Here is a 19,076-nt window from a genome sequence, read left to right on the forward strand (position 1 = left end):
CTTAAACGCATGAGACTCTATAGCAACACTTCCCCTTTAAATTTCCTGACCCACTTTCTGGATGCGCGTTCACAAGGGGCATAATTGAGACTGGGAGGTGCATGTGAGGAGAATGTCTAATGACAGGCGTGTGCTCTGGACCCTCCAGATGTGCAACACAATCCATTCAAATTCCATTTAGCTCAATCAACAATCTAGACTGAAAGGGTATCAGGGTCTCTATGCAAGTAAACGAGCCATGAGGTCTAATTTGATTGTCATCAGTGCTGTTGTCGACCATTATAGCATCATATTAAGATGTGATGTGGGCTAACTGAGGCTGCCCAGTTTAACTCTTTTCAGCTGATGTATTCTCTAAATCAAGCACCGGGTCAGCATTCTCATCCTCCCCCTTCGTTTTCTGACAGGCATCTCTTTTGCTCTTTTCCTGCACTGTTGTCCTCTTTGCATGTCGTTTTCTTTCACCCTCCTCTTGTCTCATTCATTTGTTTCTCTAACTCTCATATCTATCATGCCAATATTAGAGTGCGTGTACCAGAGGACAGGAGAAGACAGAACTGTAGCATCTGCCACCCAGCAATGCAATCAGTGGTTTGCCAAGCGAGGAAGATTAAAAAGCCACATGCAACAGAATTTAAAATACACATTCCCCTCTGCATTTCCCAGAACCACCATGAAGACAATATTCATTCATGCATTTGTGCATTTCTGAAAACTGTCCCAAAGAAACAAAATAATTCATTCATTGATCAAAACAAGCTAAATGTTACATGAATCATTAAAAATGAATCTATTCATAATGAATGAGCTTTTGACAATTTAATGCAGTTTTCAGTTAAGTGCTCATCAAAAATGATTGTGATAATTATATGAGAAAGATAATTCCGGAAATATTGGGATGTTTTTTTTTTTTTATTTGAATAAAATTAAAACTTAAAGAATTTCAAAATCACATGAGCCAATATTTTATTCACAATAGAACATGGATAACAAATGTTTAAACTGAGAAATCTTAATTTTATGCACAAAATGAGCTCATTTCAAATTTGATGCCTGCTACAGGTTGGACGGGGGCATGTTTACCATGGTGTAGCATCTCCTCTGGTTTTCAAAACAGTTTGAAGATATCTGGGCATCGAGGTTATGACTTTCTGGAGTTGGAATTTGGTCCCATTCTTGCCTGATATAGGTTTCCAGCTGTTTGTGGTTGTCTTAGACGTATTTTTCATATAATATTCCGCCAAAATGTTCTCTATAGGTGAAAGATCTGGACTGCAGACAGGCCAATTCAGCACCTGGACAAACCATGCTGTTGTAATAGCTGCAGTATGTGGTTTCGCATTGTCCTGCTGAAATACACAAGGCCTTCCCTGAAAGAGACGTCATCCAGAGGGGAGAATATGTTACTCTAAAACCTTTATATACCTTTCAACATTCATAGTGCTTTCCAAAACATGCAAGGTGCCCATACCTTATGCACCCACATACCATCAGAGATGCTGGCTTTTGAACTGAACGCTGATGACATGCTGGAACGTCTCCCTCCTCTTTAGCCCGGAGGACATGGCGTCTGTGATTTCCAACAAGAACGTCAAATTTGGACTTGTCTGACCATAAAACACTTTTCCACTTTAAAGCAGTCCATTTTGAATGGGCCTTGGCCCACAGGACACGACGGCGCTTCTGGACTATGTTCACATATGGCTTCCCTTTTGCATGATAGAGCTTTAGTTGGCATCTGCAGATGGCACGGCGGATTGTGTTTACCGACAGTGGTTTCTGGAAGTATTCCTGGGCCCATTTAGTACGGTCAATGACAGAATCATGTTGATGGGTGATGCAGTGTCATCTGAGGGCCCAAAGACCACGGGCATCCAACAAAGGTCATCAGCTTTGTCCCTTACACACAGAGATTTCTCCAGTTTCTCAGAATCTTTTGATGATGTTATGCACTTTAGATGATGAGATTTGCAAAGCCTTTACAATTTGACGTTGAGGAACATTGTATTTCACAATCTTTTTACATGCTCTTTCACAGATTGGAGAGCCTCTGCTCATCTTTACTTCTGAGAGACTCTGCTTCTCTAAGACATCCCTTTTATAGCTAATCATGTTACAAACCTGATGTCAATTAACTTAATTAGTTGCTAGATGTTTTCCCAGCTGAATCTTTTCAAAAACTCTTGCTTTTTCAACCCTTTGTTGCCTCCGTGCCAACTTTTTTGAGACCGGTAGCAGGCAACAAATTTGAAATGAGCTCATTTAGTGGATAAAAGTGTAAACTTTCTCCATTGAAACATTTGTTATGTTATCAATGTTCTATTGTGAATAAAATATTGGCTCATGTGATTTGAAAGTCTTTTAGTTTTCAATTTATTCATATTTAAAAAACATCCCCACATTTCCAGAATTCAGGTTGTAGATAGATAGATACATACATAAATACATTCACACATACATGTGTCTGTATGTTTATATACATATATCAGCAATATCACATGAATCTTCCCCCAGGCCATCAGGCTCCTAAACTCTAACTCTGTGTCATAACATCACATGACTCCATGTATATACCACTATATCAATAAGCTATTCATAATTTTTCTCTACCTCATATTGCTGCTATTTAAATACCCTGGACAACTTTTTGCACATTCCTCTTATTACTATTTAAGTCAACAACATACCGACCTGTACATTTATATTTATATTTTTTATCTTTTATTTTATTTTATTCCTCTTATTTTTCTACTTTTCTTTTTCTTAATATTTGTATTCTATATAATTGCACTGTCCTTGGAGCGGACCTGACCTACATTTCACTGCTGGTTATACTCTGTATAATTGTATATGTGGCAAATAAAAAATCTTGAATCTTCTTGAATAAGAGTGTTGTTGAGCAATTGTGAGTGTAATATTCCTTTTATACATTAGTTAAAAAAAATAGCTAATATTGAGTGCTTGAATGCTTGTTCTGCTCAGAAGAAACTTCCTATTGATAAACTGGTGCATTAGGATAATCAAAAGAACAGTAGTCCAATAAACCTTCACACACCATCTTATCTGAAAATACACAGAAACCTAGACATGGAAACAAGAACAATAATCTTAGTGTTTCGAAATCCAAGCAAGAGATTTAAACTGAATTCAGTTAAGTAATTTAAATAGATAACATGTGACCATTAACTGCAAACTCTAATCATGTTTTATTTTTGAAGAAAATCTTACTTGTAGAGGCCAATATATTTTGAGCAGCGGATGCAGACTTGTGTTTTTGTTGTTTAATATTTAAACTGCTCAGCATTGACCCAGATCTGTGGAGAAACGCCAGGCCTGAAAGCTCTTCAGGAACACGCATACAACCCCACTGCTGTCACATGACCGTGAGCTTCTGCGTGTGTACTGTAATTGGTTTATTTCACTCCAGTAAACACAGTCTGTCTCTAGAGACATGTAAGTACTGGAATACCGCTAGTGCTATCAGACTCCATTCACTTTATAGCCATTACAGCAGCCTTCAGTTCCAGCAGCACTACTACACTTGTACTACGGCTACTATTATTAGAGCTGCTGTAATTCTCCTGTTCCACTACTAGCAAAAAGTACTGCTTCAAGTTATGGCTGTTTTTTACCCATTCTGGTCATTTTGTTGTCCCAGGGTTTTTTTAATTAATTAATTATATTTAATTTTTTTAATGAAGGTCACATTTCCTTGTCCCAGACTTTCAATAAACTATGAAAATCTATTACTGTGTGAAAAAATATTTACATCAGTACAGTTTTATAGATTAAAAACTATGCTGTAATATCTGCCAGACAATTTTACTTTTAATAAAGTGTTTTTAGCCTTAGCGAGTCAAAGGAGACTGGCATTTTATTTTTTAAATATTTAAAATATCTTTTAAAAATTTAAAATAATTTCTACCAGGGTTATGATGTTAACTAAAACCATAAAAATATTTGTATTACCTGAAATAAAATACACAGTAAAAAAATAATTATATATATATATATTTCAGCTGCCAAGGCAACAAATGAAATTTAGTTTTTGATTGAGTTTTTGAAAAATGAAGTTTAGTTTTTCATTTAGTTTAAGTAAAATAATATGTAATAAACTCTACAGACATATTTTTAAAATGTAAAAAATACTAATAAAAATGACAAAAACAAACAACAAAATTGTTAAAACTTGAAATAAAATAAAATTAAAATTAAAATATAAAAATGAAACCTAGAACCCTATAAAACACAATACATCATTTTGTGGTGGAAATGAAAAAAAAAAAAAGACTGAATTCTCCTTTGATCATGTACTGTGTCAACAGCTGGACTGTTATTAATAAACAAAGTAAATTTAGTGGGGACATAAAAACTGTATTTTCTATTTGTCCAAAAGTGCACATAGTTGAAGAAACTTCATACTAAACCGATGACCTTGTGTTTCTGTGGTATACCAGCTGAACTCCAGGAACTATTTCTATAGTCCAGTGGACTGATATATCAGAGCTACAATAACATGACTGTAAACTGGCAGTGAAAAGGGTTTTCTATTCAACTATGATGAAACTAGTTTAGGGGATAAAAATAGACCAAACTGTTCAGTCAAAATGGAGACATTTACTTCAATTATCAAAGCCACACTAATAGCTGCAATTCAGCTGACATTTAACTTGCAAAGTAGTTCCTGCTAGATTAGAGTATTAAGTATCTTGCTTTTTACTGATCATTTAAAAAAAAAATTATATTCATAATATAAAAATAGTTTTTACTACTTCTGTTACTTTCATATTGGTTTCAGTCAGGCTTAGAGTGATGCTGAGATTGGAAGGCATGACATGGTTGTGATATGGATGTGTGATGCTGAAATCTGACTAGGCAGAAATTCGTCTCCCTTTTCAAACAGAAATTGGGTGTTAGACACACTTGTTATCCTCACACTGAAATGTAATTATCGCAAATGAGTTTCTGAGATCTTCTAACCATCACAGCATGACTGTGTTCAGCGTCAAGGCTGAATCACCAAACAGTAAAAATAGCAACATGAATTGAAATAATGTCAGAAATGAATTGCCTTTCAGATGTTGTACATTTCATATCTTTAAAAATTATAGAACAGCTGATAAAAACATCACAATAATCCACAAAACCACACAACTCAAGTGCATCAAATAACATGTTGAAGTGAAAAGCTGCACGTTTGTGAGAAACAAATATGTCATTAAGTCATTATTATTATTATTTTTTTTTACTTCAAACTGGTTAAATATGGGTCCTCTTTATATCATACTATTGCTTTTTCCAGTGAAAAAGGCATCCCGTCTGATCAAGTTCACAAGCCAAAACCGTTCTAAACAATTATGTGAGTGGATTTTGATGTTAGAGGACAACAGGGCATGGACTGTTTTACTGGAAAAAGCGTTATTATGGATTATGGAAATCAGAAGCAATAGTTTAAAGTTAAAATATCTTAATTATGGATTTGTTTCTTACAAACACGCAGCTTTTCGCTTCATTTATTGACTGCAGTGGTGTGGATTAGCCTACTTGTGGATTATTGTGATGCTTTTATCAGCTGTTTGGACTCTCATTCTGACGGCACCCATTCACTGCAAAGGATCCAGTGGTGAGCAAGTGATGTAATGATAAATTTCTCCAAATCTGTTTTGATTAAATAACAAATTCATTTACATCTTGGATGGGCTGATGGTAAATCAATTTTCTGAAAGCGTTCATTTTTGGGTACACTGATGATCTGATATACAGGTCAGATACGCTAGTGTGGTCACAGATGCTACTGTAAAGCAGATTAAGAGCTCTTAAAAACATGCAAGTAAACATGTGCCTTTGTGTGTGCGTGTGTAAAGCAACAACACTATTGCAGACAGAGTCAAGACAGTGCATACCGCCTGCCATCTGTTTTGATTATTTCATGTCTGTGAGAAAAACACCATACAGTGACGCAAATGACATGATTTCCATAATAAAAGCAACAACAGAACAACATCTACTACAAAATGTCCTTTGCATGGCCTTTAAATGACCATCAATGGTGTATGACAACATAAATCCTAAGTGAGTAAATTAATATAAGCTTTCATATTGCTAACTGCATATCAGAACGTACGTTTTCTTTAGTCTCCACAGGGAAATTGTAAACATTGGCAAAAGTGTAGTAATGATAGACCATTTTCATTTTGTGATATGAAATGCACCTCTGGGAAGGACTGTTATTTTTATCTGCTATTATGATTGATATCATTAAATTAACTTTGAGCTCATCATTCAGATGTGAAAATTATAATATCATGGTGAGTGTGAGAGAGAGAGAGATTTACAATTAAATTAATAAATGTCATGTCAACAGCACTGTGGCTCTGATATTTGCTCGTTTTTTTTTTTCAATAGCTGTTTTGTGATGGATTTCTTGCAGTCTAAGCACACCAGTGAAAAATTAAATATGCCCTAAACCATCTAATAATTCTGTCTGTAATGTGTAATTTACTTTACTAGATATTCATGTCTTATCTATGGAAAATCCCATGCAGTTATAAGAAAAATATGTTTGTTGGTTGATTTTGATGCGGAGCATACTTTAAGGAGATTTAAATGAGAGCAGCACCTCCAATATTATTTATTTATTCACTTATTTTTGCATTTCAGAATCAGTAGAGGCCTACTATTTCATTATAAATCAGTTATTTATAATCATTTATGTTGCTATATCTTATGAGCCAATACAATAATATACACTGAACAAAATTATAAACGCAACACTTTTGTTTTTGCCCCCTGTAACGAGGGAGTCCACTGAAGGCGAGTGTAGTATGAACCCAAGTGCAGTTTATTTACAAAGTGGTTAAATCCCAAATCCAAACACAATCCAAGACTCGACTTAAAACAGACTTGACTTGACTAGAAAACAGGCTTGACATGAACAGGCTTGACATGACATGAGACAGACATGGCATGAACAAACTAAACTCACCAACAGCAGGTACAACGATAATACACGACAAGGCACAATTGCACTAACTAGCAAACTTATACAAAACTATGAGGGTCACATGACAAGAACAACCAATCAGAACATGACACATAGAACAAAGGAACCAATAGCAATGAAACATGAGGGCAAGGGAAGCATGACACAAACAGGAACCATGACCAAACTTCAAAATAAAAGACATGAAAACATGAACAAGAAACAAAACCCAAAACAGACCTTACGTTTTCCCCCCTCTAAGGGCGGCTCCCGACGCCCAAACAAAAACCCAAAACAACCCCAAAAACGTCCAGGGGGTGGTGAAGCTGAGGCAGAATGGGAGGAATGATGGTGGGCCTGGCCCATGAAGGGGAACAGGACCCGGAGCATGGGGCAACGGCGGGCCTGGGAGAGCAGGAAGCCATGGCGGAGCAGGCAAGGCCTGAGCAGGCAAGGCAGGGAGCCATGGTGGAGACGATGGGGCTGGAGGCCACCAGGGCGGAGCAGACGGGACCGGAGCCCACCAGGGCAGAGCAGACGGGACCGGAGCCCACCAGGGCAGATCAGACGGGACCAAAGCCCACCAGGGCGGAGCAGACGGGATCAGAGTCCACCAGGACGGAGCGGAAGACCACCGCAGGGAAGCCGTCTGGGCAGGAAACCATGACAGTATCTGGGATCTGAGGAGAACAAGGACAAACCACACAGAGAGAGCAGAGACAGACCACACAGGGAGAGCAGAGACAGACAACACAGAGAGAGTCCCCATGGTCCCAGGGGCCGTGACAGGGCAGGTCGAGAGTTCATGGACGGTCTCTATGGCCGTGGCAGGGCAGGAGGAGGATTTGCAGATGGCCTCCATAGTCGTGACTGGGCAGGACAAGGATTCACAGACGGCCTCCATAGCCGTGACAGGACAGAACGAGGATTCACAAACGGCCTCCATAACCGTGACTGGGTAGGACAAGGATTCACAAACGGCCTTCATAGCCGTGACAGGGCAGGACAAGGATTCAGGAGCACAGTGTGCAGCCCACACGCACCCTATGGCAACCGCCATCACAGGCAGTGCGGTATTCAGAGGGAGGTCAGAGACGCCAGCCATGCGTCCATTAGATCCAGACCCAAGCTCCCCATTAGCAGGAGCTTGGGTACTATAGCCCCCCCAAAAAAAATTACTTGGGGAAATTTTGGTGGCCATCTTGGCCGGGGACTCAGGCGTGGCGGCCATCGTGGCCGGGGACTCAGGCGTGGCATGAGCAGGCCCCGTAGACTCTGGTTGGGCAGGCATGACGTGAGCAGACTCTGGCTGGGCAGGCATGACGTGAGCAGACTTTAGAACTGCGTCCATTTTCCCAAGAGACTCCTGCGTGGCAGCTATCTTACGGTGGAGCTCTTGAATAGCAGCCATGTTATGGAGAATCTCCTGAGTAACCAGCATGATATGAGCGGGCCCTGGGGTAACAGACATGACATTAGCGAGCTGTGGCGTGGCAGGCATGACGTGAGCAGGCCTCGGCGTAGCAGGCGTGATGTTGACAGGTTCTCGGTTAACAGGCTTTGGTGGAGGTACAGCACAATTGCGGGGCTCCTCATCCGCAATTCCCACAGTCAGAGGTGAACCCAGCCAAAAGCAGAACAAAGTCAATATATCGTTACAGTGACCAACAAATTGTTCCCCCAGGCAGACTTGAACGAAGGGGTTCGTTAACACCGGAACGAAAAATGTCTTTAAGGTTCACGTCATTAAAATCTACCAATTGACAAAGTTCACAAAAATCAGCAACATACTCCTCTATAGCCCGGTTGCCCTGACGCAGGCAGAGGAGACGTGCAACTGCTGGGTTCATTGTGAGGGTTGTGTATTCTGTAACGAGGGAGTCCACTGAAGGCGAGTGTAGTATGAACCCAAGTGCAGTTTATTTACAAAGTGGTTAAATCCCAAATCCAAACATAATCCAACGAAGACTCGACTTAAAACAGACTTGACTTGACTAGAAAACAGGCTTGACATGAACAGGCTTGACGTGGTATGAGACAGCCACCCGGACAGCTGCTACAACAATCGGTTTGCATAACCAAAGAATTTCAAACTGTCAGAAACCGTCTCAGGGAAGCTCATCTGCGGTTTCGACCCGACTGCAGTTTGTCGTCGTAACCAACTTGAGTGGGCAAGTGCTCGCATTCGATGGCGTCTGGCACTTTGGAGAGGTGTTCTCTTCACGGATGAATCCCGGTTTTCACTGTACAGGGCAGATGGCAGACACCTGTGTAATAACCATGCTGTCTAATCAGCATCTTGATATGCCACACCTGTGAGGTGGATGGATTATCTCGGCAAAGGAGAAGTGCTCACTAACACAGATTTAGACAGATTTGTGAACAATATTTGAGAGAAATAGGCCTTTTGTGTTGAGTTCAACTCATGAAAAATGGGGGCAAAAACAAAAGTGTTGCGTTTATCATTTTGTTCAGTGTACAATAATATGATTTGAATAAGATATATGTTTCACGTATCCTAAATATATTATATATATTTAATATGTAAGATATATTTAAGCAGTATTAGACAAGCAAGAGTGCTGTTATATCAAAATTATCTTGATGTATCTCGATGGGCACGATATTGCTTTTATACAAGAGTTCAATAAACAATAAGTTCATCAAGTAACTTACATTTCACTTTGTCCGTGTCGCCCCACCAAATATTTCCAAAAGAAGTCACTAAAGAATCCAATAGTTGCTCATATCGAGGTGGTGGTGATTCATTCCTGATTGAATCAACGTCTTTGAATGAATCGGCTGAATGAATGATTCATTCATAAAGATGGTCACGTGTGGATGTAACGTGCAGACTGAATATAATATAGATTTTTATTAATTATTAAATTATTGTTAATATTACAAAAATATGAAATAATTGATAACTCTAAACTAAGTTTATAATTATTAAAAGTATTACAGATATACGAATTATTGTGTGCGGTAATCAAATCTTGCAATAGTGTGAATATGTTCACTGGGAGCTGTTTAATATTAACAGAAGACAGTGAGTCCCTCCCCTTTGAGTGAACTTGAGAGAAACTCCTTCTCCAGACTTCACTCGTTCATCATGGCGGTGTTTTCGTCTCTCACTCCTGTGTTCGTGGCGGTTTTGTGTGTGATTATCGGGTTTCTCTTCAAAAACTCCCAGAGGAGAGAGCCCAGATCAAAGCAGAAGCGTTCAGACCAGACAGCCAGACCATGGGTGGACGAGGATCTGCAGGATGATACAGAAATCAGCAGAAAACACAACGGTACTCTCTATCTCACTACACTCACATCATCACTAATAAAACACAAATTACAATAATAAGTGTAGTAAGTTACAGGAATTTGACTGAATCTTTTACTTTTGCATGCACTGTCCTGTCTATACATGCTTCTAATTTTACCTTAAAAATTAAAACATATGTTTTCAGAAAATGTAGTGTTTGCAAAAATATTTGATTTGCCACAAACATCTGCAAAACCCATCATAAGTCCTCTTATGCATAAAAATATATATTTATGCAAAACTTATAAACTGTACAAAAGTACACCAGGATGTAAAGCAGTAAAGCACATGATCAATTCAATGAACAAATGGTTCGACCATAACCATAACCTCCACACAATAGCATTTATGTGAAGATGTCTTTGAAGAGGGCACCAAGTCGAGCGTATTGATGCAGAACTTTTGAAGAGATCTTAAAATTTGAGATCTCAAAGAAGGTAAGAACTCCATGCTGGGAAAGAGTTTTGAACCGAATGCAAAGGTTCAAGTCCAAATAAGTCTTGCTTAAGACGTTGCAACATGTTCTATTACAGCCCACTTTCAAAATAGCCTTTTAATGTCTGTTGAACAATTATGTTTATGTTTCATAATTGCATATATGCATATTTTTCAAATATAACAATGTTCTTCCATTAGATAACATATTCAAACATTTTCGAAACAAGAAAAAAAAAAGAGTAGAGAATTTGATGAAACAAAAATGAAACTCACACTCTATCCAGAATGTAGATGAATTTGTTCATTTGTTTTTCATGGCAATATATTTGGAGAAATATAGCATTGCATCACTTGCTCACCAATGCAATCCTCTGCAGTGAATGGGTGCCGTCAGAATGAGTGCAAACAGCTGATTAAAAACTCATTCTGACGGCACCCATTCACTGCAGAGAACCCGCTGTTGAGTAAGTTATGCAATGCTAAATTTATCTAAACGGAAGAAACAAACTCATCTGCATCTTGGATGGCATGAGGTTGAGTAAATTGTCAGTGAATTTTCTTTTTTGGGTGAACTATTCCTTTAAAGACACGAGACTGCCATGCTCATCCCGATGTGAAATTGTGTTTATTAGTGTTGTTGACTAAATCTGTGCACAGAGGAGGAGGATGATGATTGGCTAGACACAACAGAGGAAGAAAACCTACCCCATATCCCATACACCCCAGCTCAGTACTCTGCTACTGAGATGCTGGAGCGTTCTGAGAAGTTCTACTCGCTCATGAATCTGAGACGGTCTGTCCGCTTCATCAGTCCAGAACCGGTACCAAAAGAAGTGATTGACAATGTCATACGCACTGCAGGTAATGCAATCATAATCAGGGCTGAATTTGACAGAGGTGGTTAATCGCTATTCAGCTCAAAAGACAAAAGAATTCAAAGGCAAACCTCTGTCTCCAGTACTTATTCACTGTGTGTGTGTGTGTAAGGCACTGCACCGAGTGGAGCTCACACTGAGCCCTGGACGTTTGTGTTGGTGTCTGATGCAGATGTCAAACACAAGATCAGAGAGATTGTTGAGGAGGAGGAGGAAATAAACTACAAGCAAAGGATGGGAGACAAGTGGGTCCATGACCTGAAGAAACTGAGGTGTGTTTCAAATAGACAAGAGACTACATAATATAGTTTCATGCATAATATTTATTAGTTTTTATTAATGTTCTATTACTACACTATATTGCCAAAAGTGTTGGGACACCCCCTTCTTTAGAACAGAAAAAGGCACTAACAAAACTGTGGCAACAAAGATGGAAACATAATTCATGTATTTAAAAATTGTATTTCCATCTTTGTTGCAACAGTTTTGGACGTGTCTAAAATGACAGTACCCTTATATACAAGTCATTGGTGTTTGGTCATCATTTATTATTATTATTATTATTATTAAATTACAGTGTATAGTTTTGTAAATATTATTTATTGATGGGATTTTTGGTAGGATTTACAGATAAATATAGATATTATATTTGCTCATTGATATAATTATTATATGTGTACAATGTTTTCATAAACTCCTGTGTTACTAGAGCCCTTTGTGTTCAGTTTCGTCCATATTAGTTTCTCTGGAACTAATTTAGAATTCACTAAATAACGATAAAGACTTACAAACAAGTAAACTTCTCTTTCACAGGACAAACTGGGTGAAGGAGTATTTGGATGTGGCTCCGTATCTGATTCTAGTGTTTAAGCAGACATATGGAATTCTGCCCAGTGGCAAGAAAAAGACTCACTATTACAATGAAATCAGCGTGTCCATTTCCTGTGGCATTCTGCTGGCTGCTCTGCAGGTCAGGCGCAAAAACACAAATCAAACATTTGTTTAATTGATTTGAATGACTTGGAATATTCCATTGTTCTCTGCATTGTTCACATTTATTGTGTTAGAATGTGGGGCTGGTTACCGTGACGACGACTCCTCTGAACTGCGGCCCACAGCTCAGGTCCCTCCTCCAGCGACCGGCCAATGAGAAGCTTCTAATTCTGCTTCCTGTTGGCTACCCTGCATCTGACGCCAAAGTGCCTGACCTCAAACGCAAGGACCTAAATGACATAATGGTGTCTGTGTGAGATTATCACCTGCTATAAACAAATGTAATGCCATAAAAAGACCAATTTACAGACCAGTTTTGAATATAAGTGCTATTCAAATCAGGCCAAATGTTCTCTTCTTACTGCTTTATTTTTATTATACCTTACCGTAAAGGGATGCTACAGTAATAGTTTACACATAGTTTCACATTTTGCATGGCTCTATTAATGTATGCTTTATATATTATGAATTTGCTGTGATTTATGCAAAACATTAAGTAAAGTACATGTCTGCAGTTTCCCATGCTAATGCTCCTTAGTGTTTTCTTCACACTCACTGACATATTTGAAAGGGCTTTATGTTTATTTTACAGTCATTGCAAGATAATGCAATTTGTATTGCATTTTTTTTTAAATAATCATCTCTAAATTACAGTCCACTATGGGGTTATTACTGTAACAAAGCATATACAGTTAAAGATGAACTGTGTCATCATTTGTTAGATGTTGAAATACTGTATTCTGTCCCATCTTTTTATGCAGAGACAATTATGCATAAGCTATTTGTAGGAAAAGTATAAACACTATGTATATGTATATGTATGTGTGTGTGTGTGTATACATCATACAGTAATCAAAACCAACAAAAGAGCAATAAAGTACTGTAAAAAGTCCCCGTTAGTCTAACGCAGTACATGTAGCAAGTTTTTTAAAATAATAAATAAAAATCTAACAAGAAAACAAGTAGAATAGAAATAGAAATGCTAGTGTTAGAGGGTCAAGTATATATAGCCTATCTTCTATCTATCTATATATATTATGATTTTATTTTATAATTTTAAATAATTTTGAGTACTTTTATTTTTATCTAAACAACTTTTTTTTGCAACTTTCTTCTATCCCATGTTTTTATGCAGACACAATTTATGAAAGCTTTTTGATATTTTTTGTATTAATATAAACAGATTTGAGAGAATGACAGTATATCATCAACTTGTGTAAGATATTTGTAGAATATTTCAACAGAAAGTGTAAACACGTCAATATGTGAATTTTATATAATAAATAATATTTTAAAAATGTATATAATTGTATTATATAATATAATAATTATTTTTAAAATATAACTTATAATTTGTTTAGAAAATAAAATGAATTCAAGTACTTTTATTGTTTTATTATTACTATTATTATTATTTTACCCAAACAAGGCTTTTATTTTGAAAATACATCTCAGTGCGTACAAGGAGTTCAAAACAGATGACGTATTTGACGTTGACTAGTACAGGAAGTTCTTTTACTTGACAGCTTTCTTTAATCGATTGCCGTACTAGATTTGTGTTTTGTGATCGATCTAAGGCAATAAATATGTACTATACCTCAACGCTTTTCTAATCCGACTGTTGTGCATCAGGCTGGGTCAGGGCAGCGGTGTAGTGTGAGTGTTAACTGAAGCCGGTGGAGATGTGCTCGCTGGAGAAGGTGCTGGGCGACGCGCGGACGCTGCTGGAGCGGCTAAAAGAGCACGACACTGCCGCGGAGACTCTCATCGAGCAGTCGAGCGTCCTCGGACAGAAGATCCACAGCATGAAGGAGGTCGGAAACACCCTTCCTGACAAGGCATGATATGAAATCTCTTACTGACCACCCTACAGAGCACACACATGACCTCTAAGAGCATGCACGGCGCAGATTACAGTTGTGTGCATGTGTTATTGCATGTAACGTTACATCGCACAATATGAGGCATTTATTGATGCACAGTAGGGGATTTAGTGGGTAAGATCTGGACTCGTCAACCAAAGGCCGGATGGGTAACGTCAGTTTCATTATTGTCACTGTTTTGCCCTTGATCGAGACACTACACTGCAAAAATCATTGTTTTACTCCGAAACATATAACTTATATATAAATATTCCAAAATCACAAAACATTTACAAAAAGCAAAATTACATTAGGTCTTGTTTTCTGCGGAAAAAACTAAAAAATCAAGTGTATGCAAAAAAAAAAAAAAAAACTCAGGGTAAGAAAAATAAACTTAATTCAAAGGAGAAAAAATATTATTTTTCTTACTTCATTGACGGCTGACTACCATCAATCTTTCTTGTTTTAACATAAACACATTCTTTGAAAACATACAGACATATGTTCATACGTCTTATATCTTAAGTTATTTTCTTCTCATGTAAATATATCTTGAATAAATAATTTAAAAAGTCACAAAGTAAAAAAACTATTATTTACAGTGTAAACCTCAGAGGTCTGAACATATGGATAGCAGCTTGGAATGCACAGCAATATTAACATTTTACTGTTAATATTTTTTTGTGTTAATGCTCATAACTGATATTGTGCCTGATAATATAAATCTATAATGTTGTCATGAACATTAAATCTGTCTTAATTTTTCTCAAAAGTGAAATTAAGAATAAAAAAATTATAATATACAAGCTTGACAGTTGAATTTTATGAAGAATATTTATTAATATTTTTTGCATTGTGCTGCATATTGGATTGAATTGAATTTTATTATAATAATAAATGTAAAACCTTGTTTAAAATTGAAAACCCTGCAACTAACAATTGTTTGAATTATTGGTTAGTCTGTTGTTTATTTCTTTAATTAATCTGATATTGTTTATATATTCATATATGTGTGTGTGATGTTTTTTTTAAATAATCTATCAAGTTCTTATTTACTTTCATTCTTGATTATTGTTGCTTTTATTGATTAGTTGTTGCAGCCCTATTATTTTGATAAATGATTAATCAATTGATTATTTCATTGATTAATCAGATTTTTTTTAATCTATAGACACATGGTGTGCAGCCTGAATGAATTGATAATCAAATTTGTTGTCAATTTAGCTGTTGCAGCACTAGAACCCTATATATAGTGCGTCTCTAATAACTAATAAATGAAGAATAACTGATAACTACCCATTACGAATTTCTGTTTTTCCTGTATTTAGTACATGGAGGAAAGCACAGAGTATCAGGAGCTGTCCAGATACAAACCTCACGTCCTGCTGACCCAGGAGAACACCCAAATCAAAGACCTCCAGCACGAGAACAGAGGCAAGTTTCTTCAAAGTGTCTTGCATTTTTTTAAGGGAATCCCTGATTCAGCTCTTTGTGCTATTCACAGAGCTCTGGCTCTCTCTGGAGGAGCACCAGTACGCTTTAGAGCTGATCATGGGCCGATACCGAAAACAGATGCTTCAGCTGATGATGGAAAAGAAAGAGCTGGATACCAAACCTGTGCTCAGCCTTCACCAGGATCATGCCAAGGTGCCAGACCTTTGCTTTCTTAAAAGAACTGTTCACCCAAAAATGAGAAGTAGTTGTAAATGTCTTCACTCTCAGGCCATCCAAGATGTAGATGAGTTTGTTTCCTCATCAGAACAGATTTGGAGAAATGTAGCATTGTATCACCTGCTCACCAATGGATCCTCTGCAGTGAATGGGTGCCGTCAGAATGAGAGTCCAAACAGCTGATAAAAACATCACAATAATCCACTCCAGTCCATCGATTAATGTCTTATGAAGCGAAAAGCTGCGTTTCTGTAAGAAACAAATTCATCATTAAGGTGTTTTAACTTTGCTTCTGGCTGAAATATGAATCCATAATTCATGATGATGCTTCCTGCAGTGAAAACGTCCATCTCCTGTTGTGCTCTCACATCAAAATCCACAGACATATTTGTTTTGGGCTATTTTTGCTTGTAAATGCTGTTTGATCAGTGCATATCTCTCTACTGCTTCAGACGAGACACCTTTTCACTGGAGAAAGCAGTATTATGAATACAGGACTCACATTTTAGCTGAAAGTTAAAAACATCTTAATGGTGGATTTGTTTCTTACAAACATGTATCTTTTCATTTCACAAGACATTAACTGATGGACTGGAGTGGTGTGGATTACTTGTGGATTACTGTGATGTTTTTATCAGCTGTTTGGACTCTCATTCTGACGGCACCCATTCACTGCAGAGGATCCACTGGTGAGCAAGTGACGTAATGCTACATTTCTCTAAATCCGTTCCCTTGAAGAAATAAACTTGACATGTTAGATGGCCCGAAGGTGAGTAAATAATTTTTTTTTTGCAAATTTTCATTTTTCGGTGACCTATGCCTTTAAAAGTTTGTCATGTTCAAAAATCAGGCAGAATGAAACCTAAAATAAGCCTTTATTCCAGGAGGTTCAAAGCCAGTTGGAGCGGATCTGTGAAATGGGTCAAGTAATGCGTCAGGCCGTGCAGATGGATGACCAGCGTTACTGCTCTGTAAAAGAGCGACTGGCACAGCTCGAAGTAATGGCTTTATTGTAATTCATCAGCTTATCATTTCTGCTTTCGTATGTTCATGTAACACATCTTTTTCTTGATGCAGATTGAAAACAAGGAGCTCAAGGGCCTGCTGTCCATCAGCAGCAGCTCCGTGAGACCACATAGAGAGCAGACAAACCCAGCAGCGATGGCAGCTGAGAGCCCTAAGAAACAAGAGCCCCAGTAGAGGAAATGCTACTTTAGATGGCAGTTTGTATATTTGTGTGTCAGGTGACCTGGTGTCTGTTGACATTAATATCTGTATTGGGTTCTCTAGTGTTGAATTGAACCGTTCTGGCGGTGGTTTAACTTCCTGCTGCCCGATAATGCACTTTCTGATGTTTGTTATTAATGATGCTAATGTTTTTGTTCAGGAAAGACGTATCCCCTCTTTATGCTTAATAACTTTAGGCAAATGTGCATTATAGGTCAGTTCCGGTTCTATTTCTAGTTGCATTTTCAAAAAAAAAAAAAAAAAGGTTTATTTTCAAATTAGGTTTTTGTCTTCATTTGATTTAGCCTTAGCAGCATTATAGGACTTTTGAGGTCACATGATTCAATTGTGTTTGGAGTACACTCTATTTGTGAAAACAATTATTAACAGACCTATTAACTAGCGTCAGCATAAGATAGCTGCATCATTAAGAAAGTTGTATTTATCAGCAGTATTGCATCTTTCAACAGTATGATGTGATAATCTCGTACGTCTTGTAACATGTACACAGTTTTGCGATGAGAATCTTCTTAAAATTGCCTCTAAGCATTTGCCAGTCTTTTTATTGTAAATTGTTGTATTTTCATCTCAGGAAAGCCATCATATATTGCCAAAAGTATTGGGTCACCCCCTTCTAATGAGCATGTTTGACTACTTTAGTAATTTCTGAGCACAAATCTTAATGTTAAAGCATATAATGATATTCTAGGGAATTTTGTGCTTCTAATTTTAAAGCAACAGTTTGGACAGGACCCTTTTCTATTCTAACATGACAGTGTCTCTGTGTATAAGGAACGGTTCAAAAAGAAACTCATCACCAAACACCAATGACTTAAGGTACCCTATATAAGGGTACAGTCATTTTAGACACTTTCAAAACTGTTTCTAACACTTTTGTCCTTATAGTGTCTATACAAGTCATTGGTGTTTGGTGATGAGTCTTTGGCTCAAGGTCTGCATATAAAGTCACACCAGAGGTGTTCAGCTGGGATCAGGACTTGGCTTTCTGCAGACCAGTCAAGTTCTTCCACACTGACTCAATCAATCATGTCTTTTTGAACCGTGTCTTATACACAGAGGTACTGTAATGTTAGAATAGAAAAGCGTCCTGTCCAAACTTTTGCTATAAAATTAGAAGCACACAATTCCCTAGAATATCATTATATGCTTTAACATTAAGATTTGTTCTCATAGAAATGACTAAAGTAGTCAAACATGCTCATTAGAAGGGGGTGACCCAATACTTTTGGCAATATAGTGTATGTACCGCAGTTGTTATTTTGTATAACACAGTATGTAAAATAAAGTATTCAAGTTTAAACATGAGTTTATGTTTCATCAGAAGGTTGATGTTTATGTGATAAAAGAAGTATGATATTGTATGAATGTCTTAAAGTTTTCTAAAACCTAGAAACCATCATACGGTGTGACAGTCAGTCTCACTAAATATATAAATATTCTGTTTACATGTAAAATAAACTAAAGGGATATATTTGTTTTAATTCATTTGCATTGCATATAATTAATATTTAATGAAAATTTCCATTAAATATATTTTACATTTGTTTACCCATAATATCCGAAAAAGATTACAATTTAAAATTATTTCAAAATATTTCAGTATATTAAAGTTGTAAGTTTATATTTAAGTTTATTTTAAATAAAATTGTTAAATATATTTTATCTATCTACATAAGAAAATATAAAAATAT

General features: G+C 37.1%; 2 protein-coding genes and 1 long non-coding RNA gene across 9 annotated transcripts; 2 read left to right on the top strand and 1 right to left on the bottom strand.

Moving 5' to 3' along the window:
* Positions 1 to 9,947: 9,947 nt before the first annotated feature.
* LOC306859655 (iodotyrosine deiodinase) lies at positions 9,948 to 13,496 on the top strand. Its single transcript, XM_079400800.1, has 5 exons — positions 9,948 to 10,278; positions 11,394 to 11,597; positions 11,724 to 11,883; positions 12,425 to 12,581; positions 12,679 to 13,496. Exons 1-5 carry the CDS (start codon positions 10,095 to 10,097, stop codon positions 12,859 to 12,861), a joined length of 888 nt encoding a protein of 295 aa, XP_079256926.1. The 5' UTR covers positions 9,948 to 10,094; the 3' UTR covers positions 12,862 to 13,496.
* LOC306859657 lies at positions 10,110 to 14,395 on the bottom strand. 2 transcript variants are annotated; one of them, XR_013783323.1, is made up of 4 exons: positions 14,202 to 14,339; positions 12,696 to 12,834; positions 12,525 to 12,575; positions 10,110 to 10,241 (listed from the first exon to the last, which is right to left on the bottom strand). It is a non-coding gene; the product is annotated as an uncharacterized lncRNA (long non-coding RNA). The 2 variants fall into 2 exon arrangements; XR_013783324.1 differs by lacking the exon at positions 10,110 to 10,241 and having other exon boundaries at positions 11,302 to 12,575; positions 14,202 to 14,395.
* LOC306859656 (suppressor of IKBKE 1-like) lies at positions 14,079 to 18,685 on the top strand. Of its 6 annotated transcripts, none has more exons than XR_013783319.1 (6): positions 14,081 to 14,442; positions 15,795 to 15,900; positions 15,971 to 16,113; positions 17,022 to 17,135; positions 17,215 to 18,034; positions 18,500 to 18,685. XR_013783319.1 is itself a non-coding variant. In XM_079400801.1 (5 exons), exons 1-5 carry the CDS (start codon positions 14,287 to 14,289, stop codon positions 17,335 to 17,337), a joined length of 642 nt encoding a protein of 213 aa, XP_079256927.1. In that variant the 5' UTR covers positions 14,079 to 14,286; the 3' UTR covers positions 17,338 to 18,685. The 6 variants fall into 6 exon arrangements, 2 of the variants coding, with proteins under 2 accessions (XP_079256927.1, XP_079256928.1); XR_013783320.1 differs by having other exon boundaries at positions 17,215 to 17,980; positions 18,591 to 18,685; XR_013783321.1 differs by having other exon boundaries at positions 17,215 to 17,980; positions 18,594 to 18,685.
* Positions 18,686 to 19,076: the final 391 nt, after the last annotated feature.

Source organism: Barbus barbus (genome assembly GCF_936440315.1).
Source record: "Barbus barbus genome assembly, chromosome: 40".
Lineage (NCBI taxonomy): Eukaryota > Metazoa > Chordata > Actinopteri > Cypriniformes > Cyprinidae > Barbus > Barbus barbus.